At 39.6% G+C, this 20852-nt stretch overlaps 2 protein-coding genes and 1 long non-coding RNA gene across 3 annotated transcripts; 1 reads left to right on the top strand and 2 right to left on the bottom strand.

Annotated features, from left to right (window-relative positions):
• The first annotated feature begins 2831 nt into the window (after positions 1–2831).
• LOC112152099 lies at positions 2832–5222 on the top strand. Its single transcript, XR_002920226.2, has 3 exons — positions 2832–2966; positions 4845–4911; positions 5001–5222. It is a non-coding gene; the product is annotated as an uncharacterized LOC112152099 (long non-coding RNA).
• On the bottom strand, positions 3107–5994 carry zgc:153031 (uncharacterized protein LOC557552 homolog). The gene is made up of 6 exons (XM_024281382.2): positions 5858–5994; positions 5393–5442; positions 5217–5322; positions 5007–5133; positions 3724–3839; positions 3107–3532 (listed from the first exon to the last, which is right to left on the bottom strand). The coding sequence occupies exons 1-6, from the start codon at positions 5959–5961 to the stop codon at positions 3442–3444; spliced, it is 594 nt and encodes a 197-aa protein (XP_024137150.2). The 5' UTR covers positions 5962–5994; the 3' UTR covers positions 3107–3441.
• Positions 5995–7770: 1776 nt separating this feature from the next.
• cry1b (cryptochrome circadian regulator 1b) lies at positions 7771–17849 on the bottom strand. The gene is made up of 12 exons (XM_024281345.2): positions 17365–17849; positions 16766–16947; positions 12344–12452; positions 12042–12184; positions 11760–11944; positions 11595–11683; positions 11317–11457; positions 9984–10295; positions 9762–9913; positions 8872–9074; positions 8467–8568; positions 7771–8284 (listed from the first exon to the last, which is right to left on the bottom strand). The coding sequence occupies exons 2-12, from the start codon at positions 16921–16923 to the stop codon at positions 8190–8192; spliced, it is 1689 nt and encodes a 562-aa protein (XP_024137113.1). The 5' UTR covers positions 16924–16947; positions 17365–17849; the 3' UTR covers positions 7771–8189.
• Between the last annotated feature and the right edge of the window lie 3003 nt (positions 17850–20852).

Raw genomic sequence — 20852 nt, 5'->3', positions numbered from 1 at the left:
CCCTCGCTCTCACAATGGGAGGTCACGGCGAAGATGGAGGACGTGGTCGAACAGTTAACAACCCCCCATCTGCTGCTGTCGTCATGGTGATGGCCGACGGGCAGAGGATTCAGCAGTGACCGCATGTGGTGACGAGCTCAGCAGATGGATGCTCGACCAGAGGCCGTTCGTCCAGGCGCTGGAGAACCCTGAGGGGCCGCAGCATCGCCTCCAAGACGCCGCTGAAGGTTTCTTCTTTCCTCCACCATTCACTGACATCATCCCGCTGCAAGCTCACGCTGCACGCATACATAAAAGGAGCTGATAAGGATGAGGAAAGGCAGCTGCAGGTGTAGGAATCATCCATGAGCTGCTGTCCTCCAGCTTTGGAGTCACTGTGGGGTCAGAGGTCATCACAGTAATACAGACCCACTGATGGAGGACGTTCCTCACGCACATTTTATCCCTGATACAAGCAGAAACCCACGACGAGTGCAGTCAGAAGCTGCTTGTAAAACAGTGAAAAACGTCACTTTAAAGCAGGAGTGTCAAACTCAATCACACAGGGGGTCAGAATCCAAAACACACCTGAGGTCACAGGCCGAACGGGATAAACATTTATTCAACTACATTTTTAAAACTTATTATGAACTAGATATATAGCATTAGCTGCAAGTGTGAATGCTGTAAGCTGAATTTGGCCGCTATAAATGCTAGTGCTGACAGCTGAGATGAAATGTATTGACATAAAACTGAGAAAAAAACATCCTTTTCATTTTAATGTGAGTTTTTAATCCTTTTAAGAATTAAAAAAAATCCACTTTAGTTTCAATATTTCTGTGAAAACTGATTTTCATAACCAAACAAAACTAGTTTGAAAGTAAAATAACTAAATTAATTTAATGTTTTCATCAGCTGTTATTCAGAGTCCGACTGTCTGAAGTTTCAAACACGACATTCAGATGAACTGATTTGTTTATTTATGCCGAAAACATTTTAAGAACAACAACAGATTAAAGTATACTCTCACTGACTGTCTGTCATTGTTTGCAGAGATCATGAGTTCATTTCTGTGGTATTTATTTCCAGAGGTTTGCTTCACACTCTGACATTTTGAGGTAAAAACATCTGAACTTCAGTGATGTGAGGAGAACGTTTGGACCCTCTGAGCCCAAAATGAAGTCCACTCATGATGGAGCAGAAAGCCTCTTTGGTCAGAAGCTCTCGGTCGTCTGGAAGGGACGAGTCAGAAACTTCCAGATTTATCTGTATTACGGTCTAAAACTGCTCGATTCTTTACACTAATGGACTGAAGACAAACATAACTTTTTATTCAGAACAGAATTTACATCCTAAAGATCCATAAGCACTTTTTTATTCTAACACAGTAAAACTGATAAATATTTAAATAAGTTTATATTTAGTGTTGAAGTCTACACAAGTAAAACTGAGTCACATTAATATGATTTTAGGGAGAAACTGGAAAAATTGCTCTTATTTCGAGTCAGTTTCTGCTCTTTTCTGGAGGATGTCGCCACCTACTGGCTAATATTTACAATTACAACAAAGGCTCAGTTTGAATTATTTCCCAAAATCCACTTTTTTTTTATCCCAGAGTTAAATTATTTAAATGTATTTAAAAAAAACAAAATACCTGACAAAGATGGTGTTTTTTTTGCTAAAAATGAAAAATTAAGCAATTAATTTCATTCATGAACCAAGTTTTAATTAAGACAGTTGAACTATGAAAAGATTTTTCATTTGGTTCCAGGATTTACAACAATAACTCAACAATCAAGAATACACACAATGTAAAGACTTGTCAAATAATTAGAGAAATGACTTCAATAACAATTTTAATCGATTAAGAAAAAAAATCAGTAAATTAAAATAAAAAAGCAGGTTAACCTGAGAATAAACTGGTGTTTGAAAATATAACGTATGTTTTTTTAAATATGAATGAAAACTTGAAGAAAAATCAAACTTTTTGATTTTTTTACTGATGAGACAAAAAGAAAGCAAAGCAATAAATGTGACGATTTTATGAATAAACAGCAGATTTTGTAAACAAAGAAAAAAGAAATCACCCAGAAAAAAATTACTTTTGTAAAATGTAATAAAGTTGGGTGTGCTGTGGTGTAGTGGTTATCACTCACTGAGAGAAGGTTCAAATCCCAGCTGGATTCTTTCTGTTTGAGTTAACATGTTGAAATGAGAACCATCCAGAGCAGAGGTGTCCGAATCCGGGCCTCGAGGACCGGCTATTGACGTTCCTCATTGGGTAAACTGGGGGGGGGGGTATGGCCTGGGGGGCATACACGGCCCATTAAGATGCTTAATCTGGCCTGCCAGACTGGAATAAATTATTATAATTATCATTAATAATGTTTTCATTTCCCTGTAATTCTGGAGTCTCCCCATAGATGGTGCTCTACAAAAAGATTGACATTTTTTTTTAGGTGCAGAAAGTTGTTTTGCATTTATGTGTTGATGGAAGTTTGTTAATTTTCTGAGTCGGACGCTCATTTTTCTGATTATTCAAACACCACATGAACGCAGCATTTCTCTAAGTTTGCATAGAGGCACATCTCATTGGTGCAACACGCTCTATAATGAGAACAAAACTCACAGTTCTGAATAAAAAACTCCAAATTGTTCTTTTTGAAGTAACTATATTAATTTTCAGTAAAGTGAAAGCCTGTTTTTGTCCATCTTACATGTTATTTCTTTCTCTAATAAGGTAGAAAACCAAAACACGCCGTGCATCCGCTCCCGGTCCGACCCGTCTATCAAATTCTAGAACCTTTTGTGGCCCGCGAGTCAAAAGGTTTTCCATCCCTGGGCTAAACACACCTGATCCAGGTAATCTGGAACAGATGAGGCTGGATTTCTGGAGGCCGGCCCTCGAGGCCTGGATTTGGACACCCCTGGTCCAGAGTGACCCCCGCCTTCACCTGACAGAGGGAAGGATAGGCTCCAGCAACCATGTGAGTGGGAAGGAACAAAACAAAACAACAAAAATCATGTTTTTCACCTCCTCATTAAGTCAAATAAAACATCCTGACTCCACAGTTTTGGGAGACGAGTTTGAAAACATTTCAGCTGCAACAGAACAATGACGCTGGAATTAGAGACATTCCTGGATTATTTAATAATCCGTCCCGCTCCTCAGAACAAAAGATCCAAAATATTTGAGGCTAAAGGAACTGGAGCTCCATGGAGTCGGGCTAAACTGCTGGTTAGAGAAGCCAGGAACTCAGATTTGAGGTTTTAGGAAATCCAGATGAATGTGTTTGAACAGATTTTAGAGTCTAAATAGACACTTTTGACAACAAAACACATTTGGAATAATATTCAAGATTTTTGTCTAATTTTTTGAAGCTGGAGGTTGATCACTGCAGGTAAACTTAAAGGTTTAATTAAGAATAAAGTTGTGTTGCTGTAACCCCCACCCATGTGAGTTTACTGCTCCTCCACAGTCACTCTCTTAAAAACTTGGCACTTGAACTTGATCCCGTTCTCCTCCTGAACTTCACCCGGAACGTCAGGAAACCTGAAAGGAAAAATAAATGTTTCTGTGAGTTTAGTGGGACAGAAACATCCCAGAATAATAAACAGCTGTGTAAACACGCCATAAAGTGGCGCTTTACTCATAGTACTGTGGCGCTTCACGGTCTGAAGCGCCACAAAGCTTCAGTGAAGTCAGCAAATGCCACCGAGCCGCCACCGCCGCCGCAAACTTACTCGTCCTGCACTTGAAACAATTCTCTGTCAAAGTCGGGGAAGAAGACGTCGCAGTCGAAGTCGGCCATGACGTCTGTCAGGTACAGAAGGTCGCACCACGGATGCTTCAGCGCGTCCTGCGGCAAAAGAGCAGAAAAAACAGTCAGGATTTTGAGGAAAAGAGAGCCGGAAGCTCAGGATGAGACTTACATCCACAGGGAAGGAGCTCCCAGAATGACGGATTTAATTTAAACTGGAGCTCCATTCATCTGTTCAATTAGAGGAGGATTTTGATTAAGCTGTAAACCACGTGAAGCTAATAAAAAAAGGTGAAAGTCCGACTCAGCAGAGGCAGGAAAGCCGGAGTTTGGTAAGAAGATTTCGGCTGAGGAAGGATTTGGAAAAGAGATCCATGTGACGGTAAAAAGAATTCTTTCGGTTTTCCGAACTGAAAAAGAAAAAAAAAAGGATTGACTGAGGAGGACAGCTGATGTGGGCCGGGTTTCAGAACCAGCAGGTCATGATCAGGGCCGGCCCTGGGCATAGGCGACCAAGGCGGCCGCCTAGGGCACCAAACCGCAATTATATACTCTTTTTTTTTTTTTTTGTTAAACAGTTTGACACACCACTCATTTCGTGTAAAAAAAACACAAAAGTAACAATTAAAAAACGTAAATAAAAGTTTAACGTAACCAGTAACTCTGCTGTGCCCCTCCCTTTCCATTCGGTAATTAACTCCCTGCTGCATTTTGGTCAAAAAAGATGAATTTCCATAGAAACCAATAGTGTGCCACTTTGAACCCAAAAAAAAAAAAAAATTGAGAGATGCTAGGTTCTTTCTCTACATTTGCTTTTGCTTGTGCCAAAAATAGACATAATTCATATTTATTATTAAAGAAAAAAAGGTCATGAATGCAAATCCAAATTTCTTAAAAGCTGAAGTAAGACTATGCGGCTCCTTCTAGGTTTTGATCAGTAGAAAATGAGCAAAAACGGCTCTTTTACTGTTAAAGGTTGCCGACCCCGATATAGCCTAATCATTGTGATGTGGCACCCTAGGCGACCGCCTAGGTTGCCAATGCCGAGAGCAGGCCCTGACTCCAAGACCCTGTAGGGGGCACTAAATTTGTTTTTTCGCCTAGGGCACCATGCAGCCCACGGCCGGGCCTGGTCATGATCAATGGTCGACCGTGGTCGATCCCTCATCAGGTGACGGTATCACACTTCCTGCTGCTATAACAAGTTTTTCCGGCCTGAAGGCTGACATGATTCTGCTTCTTCTTCCTCCACAAAAGCAGATTTACCTCATAAACCTTCGTCCCACCAAGAATCCAGATGGTTTCGATGATGTCAGCCAGAGGGGGCAGTGCCGCCAGCCGCACGGCGCTCTCAAAGTCCGCACACAGGAACTGGGCGTGGTTTGGGACGGCGCTGGAAGACACATCAGACAAAGATGAGCCGATGACGTCGGCGCCCTTCGGAGTGACGGCACGTTTCCTGCCGCCGTCGCTCACGTCAGCGTTGTGCTCAGCACCGCGTGGAGGGAGTTGGCCAGCGGGAAGACGGTGTCCGGATGGGAGAACCAGCACAGCCTGCCCCAGATCATCAGGTTCATGTTCCCTGCAGCAGGTATCAGAGCGTTTACAGACCGATTACAGCAGAACCGCTGAGGTGTGGAGCAGGTGAATACCTGGTCTGGACACTCTGGTGATGGTGTTCAGAAAATACTGGAATTCTGTCCTGAGAGATGAAAGAAAAACTTCAGAAAAGTATTTCTGGTCTGTATAAGTCCAAATAATTCCTGTTAAACACAGATTTTAGAATTTCAGAACCACCTACACGGAAGAAGAAAAACCTAAAATGATCTATTTAAAACATTAAGAACTGAAGTTTGATCTGCATAAAAATAGTTTAGAGCCACATGTAAAGCTTTTTTATGTGATATTTATCAAAGTTAATGTAAAATCCCTGATAATTTAAAGAAACTAATTAGTTATTTCTGCCTAACAAGTGAGAAAAATCAGAATTTTACGATTTATCAAAATAAAACTACAAACAGAATCAATATCTGTGATCAGCTTCAACGTGAACGGATCAAAAGTCATGGGGAGCAGGTAAAGGTGCGCAGAGACCCCGCCCCTCCGTCCGGTCTCACGGTAAGCTCCAGGGCAGAGTCCCGTCCTTCCCGATCCCGTTGTTCCTGCAGACCGCGGCGATGAGGCGGATAGGCTTCTGCTGCTCCTCCCGCCGGTTCTCCATCCCGATCAGCGGCGCGTCGAGCTGACAACCAGGAAGGAGGGAGGCGGGAGTTCGGCCTTTATAAGGCTCGATTTCCACGCCCACAAACCGAACGCCGGCTGTGATTGGACCCATGAGGGGGCGGGGTCTAGAGATGCTTCTCTCTCAGATCAACTCCCCTTTTTTTCTCCTAAAGAGCATCTCTACGTCATCCTCGTTGTTTTTAAATGTCAAACATAGATGACAAAAAGTAAATAACAAAGAACATACACACATAAATACAATTATATAAAATTATAAAGCTGAGCACGATGACATGTTTTCATTGCTTTTTTGTTTTTACTGGAAAGAAATTAAATGTATGTAAAAATTTGGAGCTTTATTATTACATTTCTAGCACTTAGTTTACAAAATCAGGAGATTTATAAAGTAAAATTGAGACAAAAGTTTATTATCTCAATTAAAGAAACCAAATAAGATGTTTTTTATTTTTTTTATGTTAAAATAAAATATGGGTATATTTTAGTTTTTATCAGATATGTTTGTTTCCCCAAATTATTTCAGTCCAAAACATATAAATCAATGTTTCCTCAACAGTTTTTATCAATATCTCCTTTTAGCCTTTTCATATTCTGATTTGTTGGATAAAAACGATGAATGAAACCTATTTCACTTTGTTGTTTACAAGATAATTGTTTGGGAGAATCGAATCAACCCAAACAACTGAAGACGTGACGTCATGGAAGTTGTTAAAGTTTCTTTAAAAATGTTACATGGATTTTACCTGATAAATCAATGCATGTAAAGATTAAAGAAAAATCATAATCAAAACTGTGAATTCAGTAAAAAAATATAAATAAATGTGAATTTTAGACCCGTAAACAAGCTAAAGTAGTATTTATTTTTTATAAAACTAAATTTAGCAATAAAACTCCACTTTAATTGACTGAATTGCTCAAATCCAACAATATTTACACACTTTTTCTCCCATTACAAACAATAAAAAAGCAACTTAAACTCTTTATTTGTCCCAGGTTTACAGAACATCAACATTTTTGTTTTTTAACAACAGTTTGTTGTTCTTCACATTATGTCATGTTCATGTTCTTTATTTTTTTATTGTGTCCATGTGTTATTACAGGAATCAAAGAACTAAAATGTGTCATCTGAATTCATTAGAATGGTCTCACTTTTGACAAAAGGAACATTTTAACTGTTTTATTTATTGTTCGTTATTCGTGCAGGAAATTTCAAAATAAAACACAATATTTCCCTCAAACAAAAAGAATCAGACACTAGAAAATGATCTGATTATATCTTTCTATGTCAGCTCATCAACACAACAACAAACTAGTCAACAAAAATTCATCAGTTTACAGATATCTATTACTGTCGTGTATTTATGTTTTATTTTTAGACATTTTTGACTTTTTATTAAGTGTTTTTTTTAATCAGTTTCACAACTTAACCCCATAAAACCGACATGTTTGTCTCAGGGTTTTACTTGAAAAAGGAATTTTAAATTATATTTTATCCTTTTATCACCTTTTGAAACAGATTAACGTATTAATATAATCAGTATAGTTTTTAGCCATTTTTAGCTAAATCTGCAAACGGATCATCAGTGCGTTCTTTACTGATGTTTTTATTGATTATTCGAACTGCTCTTTTCTGTCATTAAAACAGCAGTTTGTTTTGTTCCATCAGGAGATCAGAAAATCCCAAATCAATCCAGAATCAGATGTTCAGATTCAGTTCAGACTCACTGATGAAAACTGGATTCTGTTGTTAATGTTCATCAGTTTATAAAATGATGAAAACAGGAACAAATTCTGAGGGTTTTCTTGTTTTTATTACATCTGGAAAATTAACTTTTTAATAATAAAAATACCCGTTACAACAGAACCAACTTTTTACAAAAGGACCTTTTTTTTTTAATCCTTTAAGCAAATTTACAAAAACAGTAATTATTTACAAAAATGTACAGCAGCTTTTTCATTACTGGAAATATGATTCAGCTTCTTCTGCTGTACAAAAAATAATATTTATTTACATGAAAATAACTTAATATGAAATATTTAGGATGTAACAGAGTTTTCATGTGGAGAAGATGAACAGGAAGACGACAGCTGCTTCACGTTTCACTCATGAAGACTTGACCCGCTTCAGTCCGGCTCCTCAAACTGAACTGACTGAAGCAGATGTTCGGTTCGGTTCGGCCCGGTTCTCATCAGCAGGGCAGAGATCCTTCATCTGCTGCCCAGCTTGCTTTGCTTCCAGGACCTGGAGCTGCCGGCTGATGGAGCCTCTTCGTGTCGGCGCTTCTGTGTCGCCGCTTCTCTTTCTGCGTCAAACACACAACAACAGAGCGTTTGGATCTGGATCAGATGCCCACAGCAGCAGTCTGCTGATCCTCACTTATAAAGCCCACTATTGAGCTTTTACAGCGACACCTCACGGCAGAGTCCCATGGGGAGTAAATATAGCTGTGGTTCTGCCGGATCACATGAACCTGTGTGGATGTACCTGAAGGAGGAGCTCCCTCGTCCCTGTCCTCCGCTGACCCCCGTGGAGCTTCGCTGGTGTTGGTTCCTCCACCTCCGTTGGCAGGAACCGATGCCAACAACCCTGCAGAGAACATGGAGGTCAAATCACTAAGGAGGTAGAACTTTGTAAATGTGGGATGGAAGGAAGTGAAATTTGCCCAAACTTTTGTCTTTCTAACCTCTGAAGGTTGTAAGGAGGAAACAGAACCTGATAATTGTCTACCAACATAACCGTGTTCAATCAAAGTGGAATTTTTTAGGTGAAAACTTATTGACAAAAGTTCTATTTTTTTTCTTCCTTAAACAGTGATTAAATCTGTCACATTTTCCTCCTCTCCCACTGAAACTCGTGGTCGGTCTCAGCCGCCGGTCTGCCCGTCCTTACCCAGCCCTCGATAGCAGGACAGCTGCTGGTAGATTTGCTTCATCCTCTCGATGTTGATGCGGCTGGCCTCGGCGTGGTTCACCATGGGTTTGGGGTAGTCGACACCGATGATGCACTTGGCCGCCTTCTGCACCTCCTCGGGGGCGTTCCAGGGGTCGTAGATGTATTTGGCCGGGAAACCCCTCAGCACGGGCAAATAGCGCCTGGGAGGAGAGGAAGGAGGTGATTGGTCCAAACATGGGCTGCCACGATTAGTCGACTAATCATCTATTAAAACAGTCAACAACTAATTTAATTTCAGCTACATGCTAGCTGTTTAGGCTAATATAGGATTTTTTCAATTTTTAAGGTTATTTTGAAATTTAGCTAATATTTCAGCTGCATGCTAGCTGTGTTGGCTAACTTCGGCGTTTCTTTTTTTTATGCTAATTTAGCATTTAACTAATATTTTAGCTGGCTATCAGTTTCAGCGTCTATAGCTATTGTCACTAGCATCTTCAGCTGCTAAATTCATCTTACAGCATTCACATTAGCATTACCACAGATAGTAGCTTTCAAATACTAAAAACAGCTATCTAGTTTTACGTTAGTTTAAAGCTAATGATTGTTAAAATTTGTGTTTTACATCCAGTTTACGCATGACACGATTAGTCGACTAATTGGAAAAAACAATTGGTAATTAGTCGACTAATGAAATAATTATTTGTGGCAGATCCAGTCCAAACAGGAAGCAGCTTTACTCCTTTTTAGGACGTTCATTTCACTGAAATCCTGCTCTGCAGACGGATGGCGTCAAACTGCAGTTTTAATGTATAAAAAAGCAGCAATGCCAAAATCACACACTAGTGACACCAGTTCATGACTTTGGAGCTCTGGTGGTTCCGACTGACCGTATGTAGTCTCCATTTGGGTCGGTTCGCCGTCCGAACCCGACCGGGCAGTAACAGTGGAAGAACTGCTGGAAGAAGGAGCTGCAGGAGAGCCACATCCAGCTGCCGGCGTTGACGCTCCAGTCTGCATCTAACAACAGCTCCTCAAAGACCTGCAGAGAAAGACGTGAGCTCAGGGGTGGGAGAACTATGATGAGGGATCCGGATTCCTGCTGATCTTACCTTCACGCCTTCTTCCCAGCTGATCCAGAGGTCTCCTCTGGTGAGGAAACACGCCACCGCATGCCTTGCCAAATGGTGGATCCAGCCCTCCTGCCTCAGCTGGGTCATGATGGCATCAATCCAGGAGAAACCCGTTCGGCCCTCCGCCCACTTGGCCAGCGCCTCTGGGTTCCGGTCCCAGGGGATCTGCACACACATGGGGTTTCCATCCATCTTGTCGAAGCAGGGGTTGTTGGTGGCGGTGGTGTAGAAGAACTCCCTCCACAGGAGCTGCCCGTACAGCGACAGAGGGGGGCTGCTGTTCTTCTTAACCTGCCGACACGACAAGTTAAGAGTTACAGCGGGTTACAAGTTACAGCGTGTTGAGAGTTACAGCGCGTTGAGAGTTACAGCGCGTTACGAGATACAGCGGGTTGAGAGTTACAGCGGGTTACAACGAGTTACAGCGCGTTACAAGTTACAACAGGTTACAAGTTACAGCGCATTACAAGTTACAGGGCGTTACGAGTTACAGCTGGTTAGGAGTTACAGCGCGTTACAGCATGAGTTACAGCGGGTTGAGAGTTACAGCGTGGCGCATTACGAATTAAAGCGGGTTATGAGTTACAGCGCGCTACGAGTTACAGCGTGTTACAAGTTACAGCGCGCTACGAGTTACAGTGGGTTACAAGTTACAGCGCGGCGCGTTACAAGTTACAGTGTGTTGGGAGTTAGAGCACGCTACGAGTTACGAGTTACAAGGCGCTATGAGTTGCAGTGTGTTGAGTGTTACAGCACGCTACGAGTTACAGTGGGTTACAAGTAACAGCGCGGCGCGTTACAAGTTACAGTGTGTTGAGGGTTACAGCGCGTTACGAGTTATAGCGGGTTACAAGTTACAGCGCGTTACGAGTTACAGCGAGTTAGGAGTTACAGCGCGCTGCGAGTAACAGCGTGTTGAGAGTTACAGCGCGGCGCGTTACGAATTACAGCATGGCGCCTTATGAGTTACAGCGTGTTGAGAGTTAAAGCGCGCTACGAGTTACAATGAGTTACAGCGCGGCGTGTTACTAGTTACAGCGTGTTGAGAGTTACAATGACTTACAGTGGGTTTTAAATAGTTACAGCACGTTATTGCATCTTATAACGAGTTACTGCGAGTTACAGGCTGTTACAGTATGCTACAGTGGGTTACGAGTTACAGTATATTACAGCGCTTTCTAGCAGGTTACAGGGTGTTACAACAAGTTATACTGGGTTACATCGTGTTCCAGTGGGTTAAACTCTGAAAATGATGTAAATTTAGTCAACAAGTGACTTAAAGGTAATTTATGTTTTTTAAATCTAGTTGTACCTTTCTGTACAGGTCGGTGAGTTTGAAGTAGAAGAGCCGACAGGAGAGACAGCCAAATCGCAGGTATGGGCTGAGGCCGGTGGGCGTGGCCAGTAGGGAGTTGGCATTCATTCGGGGACGCTCAAAGTTTGCGACCCATGCCTGCAAAGAGAAGGAGGTGGGGTTTAAAACCATAATTAAATTGCTAATAGCTAATAAGTTGGAATAATAAGACCCTGACTGCTGCTCAAGAGTGTCTTATGACATTTAAAATCTGAATTTTAATTCAAAATTCCTACCTTCCTCTCCAGGTGGCGCTCCAGCCTCAGCAGGGCTTCGGTTTCTCCTCCTGGCCACACCGCTGTGGGGAGGCCTTCTGTTTCAAAACCTGCCCATCAAACAGTGGTTTTACTCAGACATCCATCAGTCTGACCTCTGAAAGATTCACCAAACGAGCTGCTCACCGAGCTCTTCCAGGGATGGAACTCCAAACTTATCATCGTGGTTCTCACTGACGGGCGTGACGCAGGTCTGCATGACTTCTGAGGTGATCCGCTCCGCCGGCAGCTCCACGGCGTCCATCCGGTTGATCAAAGCCTGGAAGCGTTTGTAGGTGAGAGGAGGCTGCCCACTGTTGAGTTCTATGATCCTTTAGAACAGAAAAAAAACACAGAAGCTTCACAAACACAGGCCAACTGTTTACCTGAATCCCTGCTTGTGGTTACTGACTTTGTGGAGGGACTCACCTGTCCAGATCGTAGAGCGTGTGCGAGATCCGCACCATGACCTCCACGGCTGCCTCACTGGCCAGTTTCTGGATGGCGGCGTCGCGCTCCTTCCCAAACGGCTCCGAGTCGTATTCGTAGGACAAACGGGTGATCTGCCATTCCTGAAGACAGACAAACAGTCCTGTAGTGGATTCTGTTTTACCAAAATATGGGATTTTCAAACATTTTAAAGAGACATAAAATGCTTTTGTGAACCTTTTCTCTAAAGAGAAGCATCGTGCTTTAAGGATCAGTAAAGCAAAGCTTCAAGTTCGTCTCACCTTAAAAAGCCGCGGGAAGACGTCTGTCGGCTGGCCTCTGATGACGAACAAGCGGGAGTTGAGTTTGCGCAGACTCGCATCCAAGTCCTCCAGACAATGCAAGAGAAACCTGGAGATCCAGAAGAACGGATGTTTACGACGTGGAACAAAGAAAACCCGTCAGAAATGTTTCTGATCCTGAAACCAAAAAGACGCCCAGAAACAGGAGAGCATTCGTGGAGAACGCCGGAGGGTCTACCGTCAGGAAACGTTTCAAACACACTTAAGTTGAGAGGGGTGGGGTGGGGGGGGTTGTAAAGTCTAAATCAGGGGTCTGCAACCTTCAACACTTAAAGAACTATTCTGGTCCATTTCTTCCTAACCAAAACCCACTTGGAGCCACAAAGTCTTTACTAACCCTTTAGAAAAGTAAAGATACTGATTCATATTTATGTTTTTGCGACTGTTATATTGAAATAAGTTATTGTGTGCTTTTTTGCCATAAATAAAACATAAAGAGAAAATAGCTCTTTTTAAAATATGAAATAGCTTATAACTTCTGACAAAGCTTTGCATGGCGTCCCTTCAAAATAAAAGACATCCTACACCATAGGATCATGTCATTACAGCAAATGCAGTAGTAAAGTCATCAGGTATAAATAAATAACTGCTTATTTTACTGTTTCTGGAGCATTTCAGCCACAAATTCATTAATATCACCAACTAAAATGAAATCAGAGCTAATGAAGTGACCCCAATCATAAATTGAAACCATGAGAAACACTTTAAAACCTTGAATTTGCTCAAAAATATAAAACCTGCTTTATAATCCAGTGGATTTTAACTTAACGTAGCTTTAATTGTGGTTACTGACCATAAATTGATTTTCTGTTTGCCCCCCAGAGAGAAGCTCTGAGAGGCACAGCGGGCGAGACTATTCAAAGATTTAAAAACAAATAAAAGAATCTATTTTAATTGACTATTAAAATAGTTGATGACTAATTTAATAGTCAATTAAAATAGATTCTTCATATTATGTGGAGTCAGAGTGTAGTAAAGGTGAACAAAGTTCAGCACCAAAAATAAACTTTTTTTTTTAAATATTTGAGTCAGTGAGACCAAAACTTTATCTTTTTTGAAAAATAGTTTCTTGTTTCAGGTGCCGACCTCATTTGATTTCATCTTGTTTTAACACCAGAAACTAATGAACGACAGAAGCATGATTTATTAAATGTTTGATAAACTATTGTCTATATTTTTAGTTACTTTAAAGCTAATGATTGTTAACATGTGTGTTTTACATCTACTTTGCGCATGACCTGATTAGTCGACTATCAATGTGGCAGCACTAGTGAACACCGTAAGCTAAAAGCGCGTTCTTGAATGTGCATCACATGTCTGGCGTGAACGTAGCATGAGGCTTTAGGAACCAGCTGGCTCCTGCTGAACGTGCTGTGAGTCGAGCATCACATCATGAGACTCTGATCTTTACAAACTCTTTATAAGAACGTTTGGCTTTATGGTAAACTTCAGACAGAGCGTGGAGATCCTCCAGCTGAACGAGGATTTCTGTGGACTCATCAGAACCACAGAACACAGAGATCGAGGTAATGCAGCAGATGAAAGTGCCGGGGCCTTGTGAGAGGGTTTGTTTGATGTAGGTCAAAGTGTTCATGAGGTGATGAGCCCAACAGCAAACCCACAGCCTGCCAGTTCGGCTCCTGCAGCAGCACAAAACCCCTCAGAGTTCCTGTCCCATCGGGACGGAACATGAACAGCCTGGAGACCTGAAACATGAACGCTCCGAGCTGCTTCTCAACGTCAAGCCAAAGCCACACTCGTCTGATTCACAGCTAAAGCTGCGCATGTGAGAAGCACATGATTACTATCAAAATGTACCATGAAACCTCCAAAAGAGACTCAGGGAATCCAGCTCTGGAAATGCAACAGAAGATGCATTTAGGAGGATTCTCTTAACGTAAAGGACAGACGGGATCATTCCAGTCATGGAAAAGGCTGGATTAGATTTAAGGACGTTAAATATCAACTTAAATCAAATTTAAAGAGCTTTCCTACATAAAATCTACAGTGATTCCAGCTGGATTTGGAAGTTAATTTAATAACAAATGAAATAATCACTGAATGATGACATCCTTAATCATTTATTAACAAATGTTCAGGACTTAGATTGAGGTCCATTTCCGCTCAGAACTTTACATCTACTGATCTCCTTGTTCTGCATCACATGGTGGCGCTCAGGAGCTAGCGGTGAAGCTTTTAGCAGAGCGGCACCGCTTCATTCTGACAAACAAAATTGCGTTTGTGGGTTTGAACTTGTTTGGATTCTGGATATTTGGGATGTTCCGTAAATGTGAGGCCATTCTTCTCTCATCATCTGACTGGATTCTTCGGATGCTTTGACCGCGATTCGCTCTCTGCTCCTCGCTCAAGCAGCGTTTTAGCTCTGGTTCTGATGGAGACGATCCGAGACGTGTTAAGGTCAAAGGTCAGATTTAAAACTGTAAAGTTAAACCACTAATGTGAAGCAAACCGCAGCTAATCTCCATAGATGCTGCTGATTATCATCACTAAAGTTTGATAATAATGTGGACAGACTCAAACACAAAACATGAAAACAATCACTGTGGATCCGCCTCTATGTAAAAGTCAGATGAAGATCCCACCAAAATAAAAGCATAAAAGAACAAATTTAATTGTTTTGTCTTCCTTCGTAAAATCTTTGATTTCCACGTGTGACGGACTTCCTGTTTGGAGTCCAAATTATCAAAACATAAAATCCATGTAGTTCTTTTATGTGTAAAACAATTTTAAAGTTTCCCATTAGTGTTTCTCCCTTTTTTTAGTTTGAGTCACTAAAAGCAAAAGAACTGACAGCAGAAAAAAACATTTACTCAGAAAATCCTCTGTGGCCCGCTCGCCATATTTTCTACATCACAAGTATAATCTTTTTAAAAGGAATTTTTTTGGATGTTCATAAATACTCAGAAATATTCTTAATATATGTCCTCCATCATCAGAAAAAATCCACAATAGCATGTTGTAAACATTTTTAATCAGAGTGGGTCTTTATGATGTCAATTAAATACATAAAACAGCTTCCCGTGTTGAGATGGAGGTAAAAACTGGCTGGTTAATCCCTTTAAATTCAGAAAAGCAGGTTTAATGAACACATTTGATGTAAATTAGCTTAAAATTGGTTTCTATGCTACACCTGTAATGCAGAGTAGATACTAGATGGCTATATAAAGTATGCAGCTAAATTGGGGTCAATATTATTTGAAAGCCAAATAAAACTAATTGAAAAAAATGCTTGGCCAAAACAAAAAAAAAGAAAAATGTCTGAAACATTTTACTATTGTGAAATAAATAATTATTTTCAGCCTCAAAGGTTCTATCTTTTTAGGTTTCAAACTCAAAAGTCATTTTCCAATCTTTTTTTTTCGTTTTCTTGTTTGAAATTTTCAGATTTGAAAAGAAACCAAAAAAAAAAGATTTGAAACTGAAAAAAAGTTTTCAAATGATATTTTGAGTTTTAAAACAAACAAAAAAAAGATCACTTAAAACTAAAAATAATTACGTTTATTTTAGAAAAGCAAAACGTTTCAGATTTTCATCTTAAAATGTTCAATTTTTTAAGTTTCAAAACTAAAAATTTCATTTTCAAATCTTTTTTTTTGTTTTTGATTTTGAAATTTTCAGATTTTAAAATAAAAAAGGATCTTAAAATGAAAAAAAAAAACTTGTGAAAACGACATTTTTAGTTTTGAAACTTAAAAAATGTAACATTTTAAGCTGAATATAATTAAGTTTATTTTACAAAACCAAAAAGTTTCAGACATTTTCGTGTAATTTTCTTTTTATTTTTCTGTTTCAGATCTTTTTTTATTTTATTTCGAAATTTTCTGATTCAAAAACAAAAAAAAAAAGATTTGAAACTTAAGAAAACGTTTGAAATTGGCATTTTAAGTTTTGAAACTTCAAAATTGAACATTTGAGGCAGAAAATAATTGAATTTATTTTAGAAAAGCAATAAAGTTTCAGACTTGTTTTGGCCAAACACCAATATTTTGGGGGAGTTTCAAATTATACTGGACCCAGTTTGACTCCATAACAAAATAAGTAAAAAAAAACTTTTTAAAGACATGATGTCTTCTCCACGACATGAACAGCCTGCAGTGAACCTCAAATCCGAAGAGAAAGTTTTCAGGTGATCCAATACACACCAAAAACCCCCAGTGACAGCAGATTGTACAGCAGGACATCAACGTTTATCCAGAAGATGGAAATGTAAACTCTGCTGTGACCACACATACCCCCTCCTCCTCCCCCTCCCCACCGGATGTGGGGCGCGCGAGCTCCAACAGGAAGTTTGAAACGCGGAAGTAAACAAAAGTGCGTCAGAAAAGTCTGCGTCCTCCTTACCTCCACCTGTTGATGCCCACGTTGGAGGAGCCCGCGAACCAGGGGTCCAAAATGTAGATGCAGCGCAGGGTGTCCGAACCCCGGATGGAGTCCGTCAGAGCCGGGTTGTCGTGCAGCCGCAGCCCCTTTCGGAACCAGTGGACGGTGTTGACCACCATCGCTGAGGGTCTGCTCTGTGTTCACTGATGGAGATGCGGGAGAAGCTTCCTCAAAATAAAATAACAGAACTACTAACTGAAGCTTACTAGAAAAATCTTCTGTTTTAATCTGAGGCTATGCTAGGTCTGCTCGAAGCTAGCTTTGCTGGCTCCATGATTTAATCCACAGTCTGCTCATCAAAATAGATTAAAATAACATTTCTGTTTGATAAAAAGTTTATGAACATAAAATACAATCCGGGAAAAAAAGCAAAAAATCAGGACCGGAACGTGGATTATTTTCGTCTCTAAATCCAACTCAACCTACAAGTAAAATAACAAAACAAAAAAACATACAAAACAAAACTCACGTCGCGCTCCAAAAAATGAAAAATGTCACGAAACTTTCAAATTTGTCTCCAGAAATACGCTTAATTTCACAAAGTAAATATTCAACCTCACCTGCACGTTAAAGAGGAACATCCGGCACCCAGAAGATGCACAGTCTGAACGCATCCTCCGCCCACAGGAACTGTGATCCAGAAACGGAGAGCTCTGATTGGTCAGAATCTGTTTTTATGTAACTATCTCCATGTCACGTTTCTGTAATGTGCTTTCTCAGCTCTGTTTTTAAACCGTCTACTGTTCTTTAAAAGACCCCAAATGTTGATTTTAGGTCACATAAGAATCAAAATAAAATGTTTTAACTCGATATGGAGGCGCAAACCTCTAAACAATAGATAAAAACAACCTTAGAGAGCAGATATTCGGGGATTGGGTCAGATGGATGAGTGTAGAAGTACCCGGATGAGCACATGCCGCACGGCGAGGACGAGCTGGCTTTAGGTGCGTTAGATTTACTACACGGGACGTACCGTTCCGCTACTGCAGAGCGTTTGGTCGCTCTGCAGTAACCTCCCACGAGTCACCGGAGCGGTAATCTCTAACGTGATCCACGTTCACTTATATAAAACCGTTAAACCTGCTGCGACTATATAACCGCGTGCGTGGCACGTGGCTCCGAACACCGCTTCTTCTGTCAGGTTTATTCACTTTATTTTAACACGAAATTAGGTTACTTCCTGCTACAGTTAAACTATTCTGCATTAATTAAACATACCATTCTGCTCAAATAAACAAATAAAATCGAATCGAATAAATAATAATAATAATAATAGCATAATGGGTTTAATAATAGTAGTAATTAAAAAAATGTAGACTAAAAGCACAAACAAGATATAAAATAGAAAATGAGTTAAAAATGAAAATAATTAACATTTAAGTTGTTAGATAATATAATCCATATTCTATTAATTAACAATATAAATGTTAATTATTTTAAATTTTAGTTTTTTAAATGACTGAAAGGTCAATAAACATAATACATTATCTAAATTATACATAATGTATTCTGTTAGTGTTTATTGACCCCTCAAAGCCATTTAAAAAACGTTGGAATTTAAGGCTGACTTACTTGTTTTGTTGATCCAACTGTTAAAGATTTTATTCAAATAGTACATTTTTTTCTTTCTTTTTAAGTCCCTCTCTGCTCCACTTTGGTGCTATTGTAAAGGTGTTCCCAGTGGTCTTTTAATTCTAAATATGTTGGTTTTAGCCAAAATAATACTTTTTAAAAATCTAACAATACATAGGAAACACTCAGAAATGCAATTTTAAGCTTAATTTGCTCCCCATAATCAGAAAAAATACTACATGAACATGCTAAAAACAGTTTTCATCTAAATTGGTCTTTAATTCTTAGAAAATCCATAGATCAAGAGTTTGCAACCTTTAATGCTAAAAGTTTGCAGTTTCTTATAGACTAAAATCCAACGACAGCTGCAAAGTCCCCACCAAAAGTTAGAAAAATTCACTTTATTTATGTGGCCATTAAGCTATTCATTTATAGAAAAAAACAATCTCTACAGTTGAGCTTTTCTTTAATATAATTAACTTCTCTTATTTTTCATAGCAGTTCATTTCCTTTCAAAATAAAATGCATCCTGTTTGTTGAAGTTCTCCAGCTGCAGCAGATTTTCTTGAAGTAAAAATGCAAAAATGTCTTTTCTATCATTATGACTTTGATGTCCTTTCATCTTTTTCTCCTTTTACTATTGAATATAATCAAAACAACTTTAGTGTAGAATACAAGTATTTTTTTTAAACTAAATGCAATAAGATGATGTCATTCTCATAATAATCCACTTTGATACAGATTAAACCATCATTTTGCTCAGTTTTGTTAAAAATATAAAAATAAATAACAAAATGTAATTAATTAAAATTAATGAACCAATACTACAAAACCATTATTTGTTAAAATTGTTTAAATTTTTCTTAAAAGCCGCAATGGAGAGGGAAACCTTGCATTTTGCAAGAGGAAAATAATTCCTTTTATGATCTTTTTCATCTGGATCCAGTCTTTTATCAATTCCTAGAGTTGAAACTAAACATGAAGAAGCTGTATTCAGCTTCTATGCTCCACAGATCTGGAACCGACTTTTATAAAACCTTAAAATATCCTGTTTACACGTTTATCCGAGACAGAACTTTTCAGAACCAGTCCTGATGCTGATCTGTTACTGCCACAAATGAAAGCAAATCTCCATCTGGAGAAAACAATCAGCTTCCTGCACATGCTCAGAAAGTCAGGATCAGCTTTGAAGGTCACATGATCTTCAGTGACTTCCAGCAGCTTTTCTTTAGATTTTAAAGGAAAAGTGTGTCACGTAACGAGAGGCGAGGAGAGCTTTTTGTTGCTTGTTTTACCTTAAATTTAGTCTGAAATTTAAGAAATAAAGAATGTTGTCCTTTCAAACTCAAAAGTTGTCAATTTTCCTACAATCACAGTCACATTAGCAGGTGGAGGTAAGTGTGTTTACCTGGAGACGGACTCATTCTCTAAGATTCAACCATAAAAACGAGTTTCAGTGCACGTTTTCTTTTGCTCCTGCTCTTCATGCAGTTGACTAAACTTGTTTCACACCTTCCTGCCTGCTCTCGCTCTCGCTCATTCATCAGAGCGTGTTTCTGTGGAGGAGGAATTGAAAACTGCAGGTAAAAATGTGGCTTTATTCCTCCTCCTACTCTGAACATGGAGAAATCAGAGGCCATTCTTTGAGCACAAGAGAAGCTGTGTAATGGTTTCTAGGAATCCATGACTTTTGTGGCGGATTCAGACCGAATGAGCTGGAATTTAGAGGAAAAGTGAAATGGAAAAGGTGAGAATGGGCACAAGAATGACAGAAACAGGTGATTACATGGTTCTGAAGGGATGATAAAGTGTAATTATTGAATGAAAACTTGAAAAAGCAGAGATTGGACTCATCAGTCAGTTTGATTCTTTTGTCTCATTCTTGGTCGTGCAGAGTAATACTTTGGTTTTATTAGTTTTAATTCTTTTTTTGTCTATTGATACATTTTTGATGCTTTTAAACCATGAACATTGTGTTTACTTTAAAATTTTATTTTTACCTGAAAACTGTTCAATGCAGGTGAAAGAAATATTTTTAACACAGACAAATGCCTTTAAACCATCAACAATGACTTCCTGATTTCGCAATGCAGAATGTCATGTTTAAATTTAAGTTTGACATGCATTCTAGATTCCGCCACTAGACGGTCAAGTGGTTATGGCTGCGGACTCACAATCAGAAGGTCATGGGTTCAAACCCCGCTCAGGAATAGTCCAGATGAAATATTTGTTTTTACTTTTAAATTTTATTTTTACCTGAAAACTGTTCAATGCAAGTGAAAGAAATATTTTTAACACAGACAAATGCCTTTAAACCATCAACAATGACTTCCTGATTGCGCAATGCAGAATGTCATGTTTAAATTTAAGTTTGACATGCATTCCAGATTCCGCCACTAGACGGTCAAGTGGTTATGGCTGCGGACTCACATTCAGAAGGTCATGGGTTCGAATCCCGCTCAGGAATAGTCCACAT

Source organism: Oryzias melastigma, linkage group LG6 (assembly GCF_002922805.2).
Source record: "Oryzias melastigma strain HK-1 linkage group LG6, ASM292280v2, whole genome shotgun sequence".
Taxonomy (NCBI): Eukaryota; Metazoa; Chordata; class Actinopteri; order Beloniformes; family Adrianichthyidae; genus Oryzias; species Oryzias melastigma.
The sequence above is the reverse complement of the archived record's forward strand: the minus strand, read 5'-3'. Positions and strand labels throughout refer to the sequence as shown.

Bases quoted from the DNA above. Each gene is read 5' to 3' on its own strand.
- zgc:153031 (XM_024281382.2), bottom strand. From the start codon at position 5,961: ATGGAGAACCGGCGGGAGGAGCAGCAGAAGCCTATCCGCCTCATCGCC. The intron at 5,323-5,392 runs GTATTCACCTGC...TACCTGCTGCAG, and splicing joins CACCAGAGTGTCCAGACCAG to GGAACATGAACCTGATGATC. The intron at 3,840-5,006 runs GTAAATCTGCTT...CTTTTGCCGCAG, and splicing joins GTGGGACGAAGGTTTATGAG to GACGCGCTGAAGCATCCGTG.
- cry1b (XM_024281345.2), bottom strand. From the start codon at position 16,923: ATGGTGGTCAACACCGTCCACTGGTTCCGAAAGGGGCTGCGGCTGCAC. The intron at 12,185-12,343 runs GTGAGACGAACT...GTCTGTCTTCAG, and splicing joins TCTTCCCGCGGCTTTTTAAG to GAATGGCAGATCACCCGTTT. The intron at 10,296-11,316 runs GTACAACTAGAT...TCGTGTCGGCAG, and splicing joins TCACCGACCTGTACAGAAAG to GTTAAGAAGAACAGCAGCCC.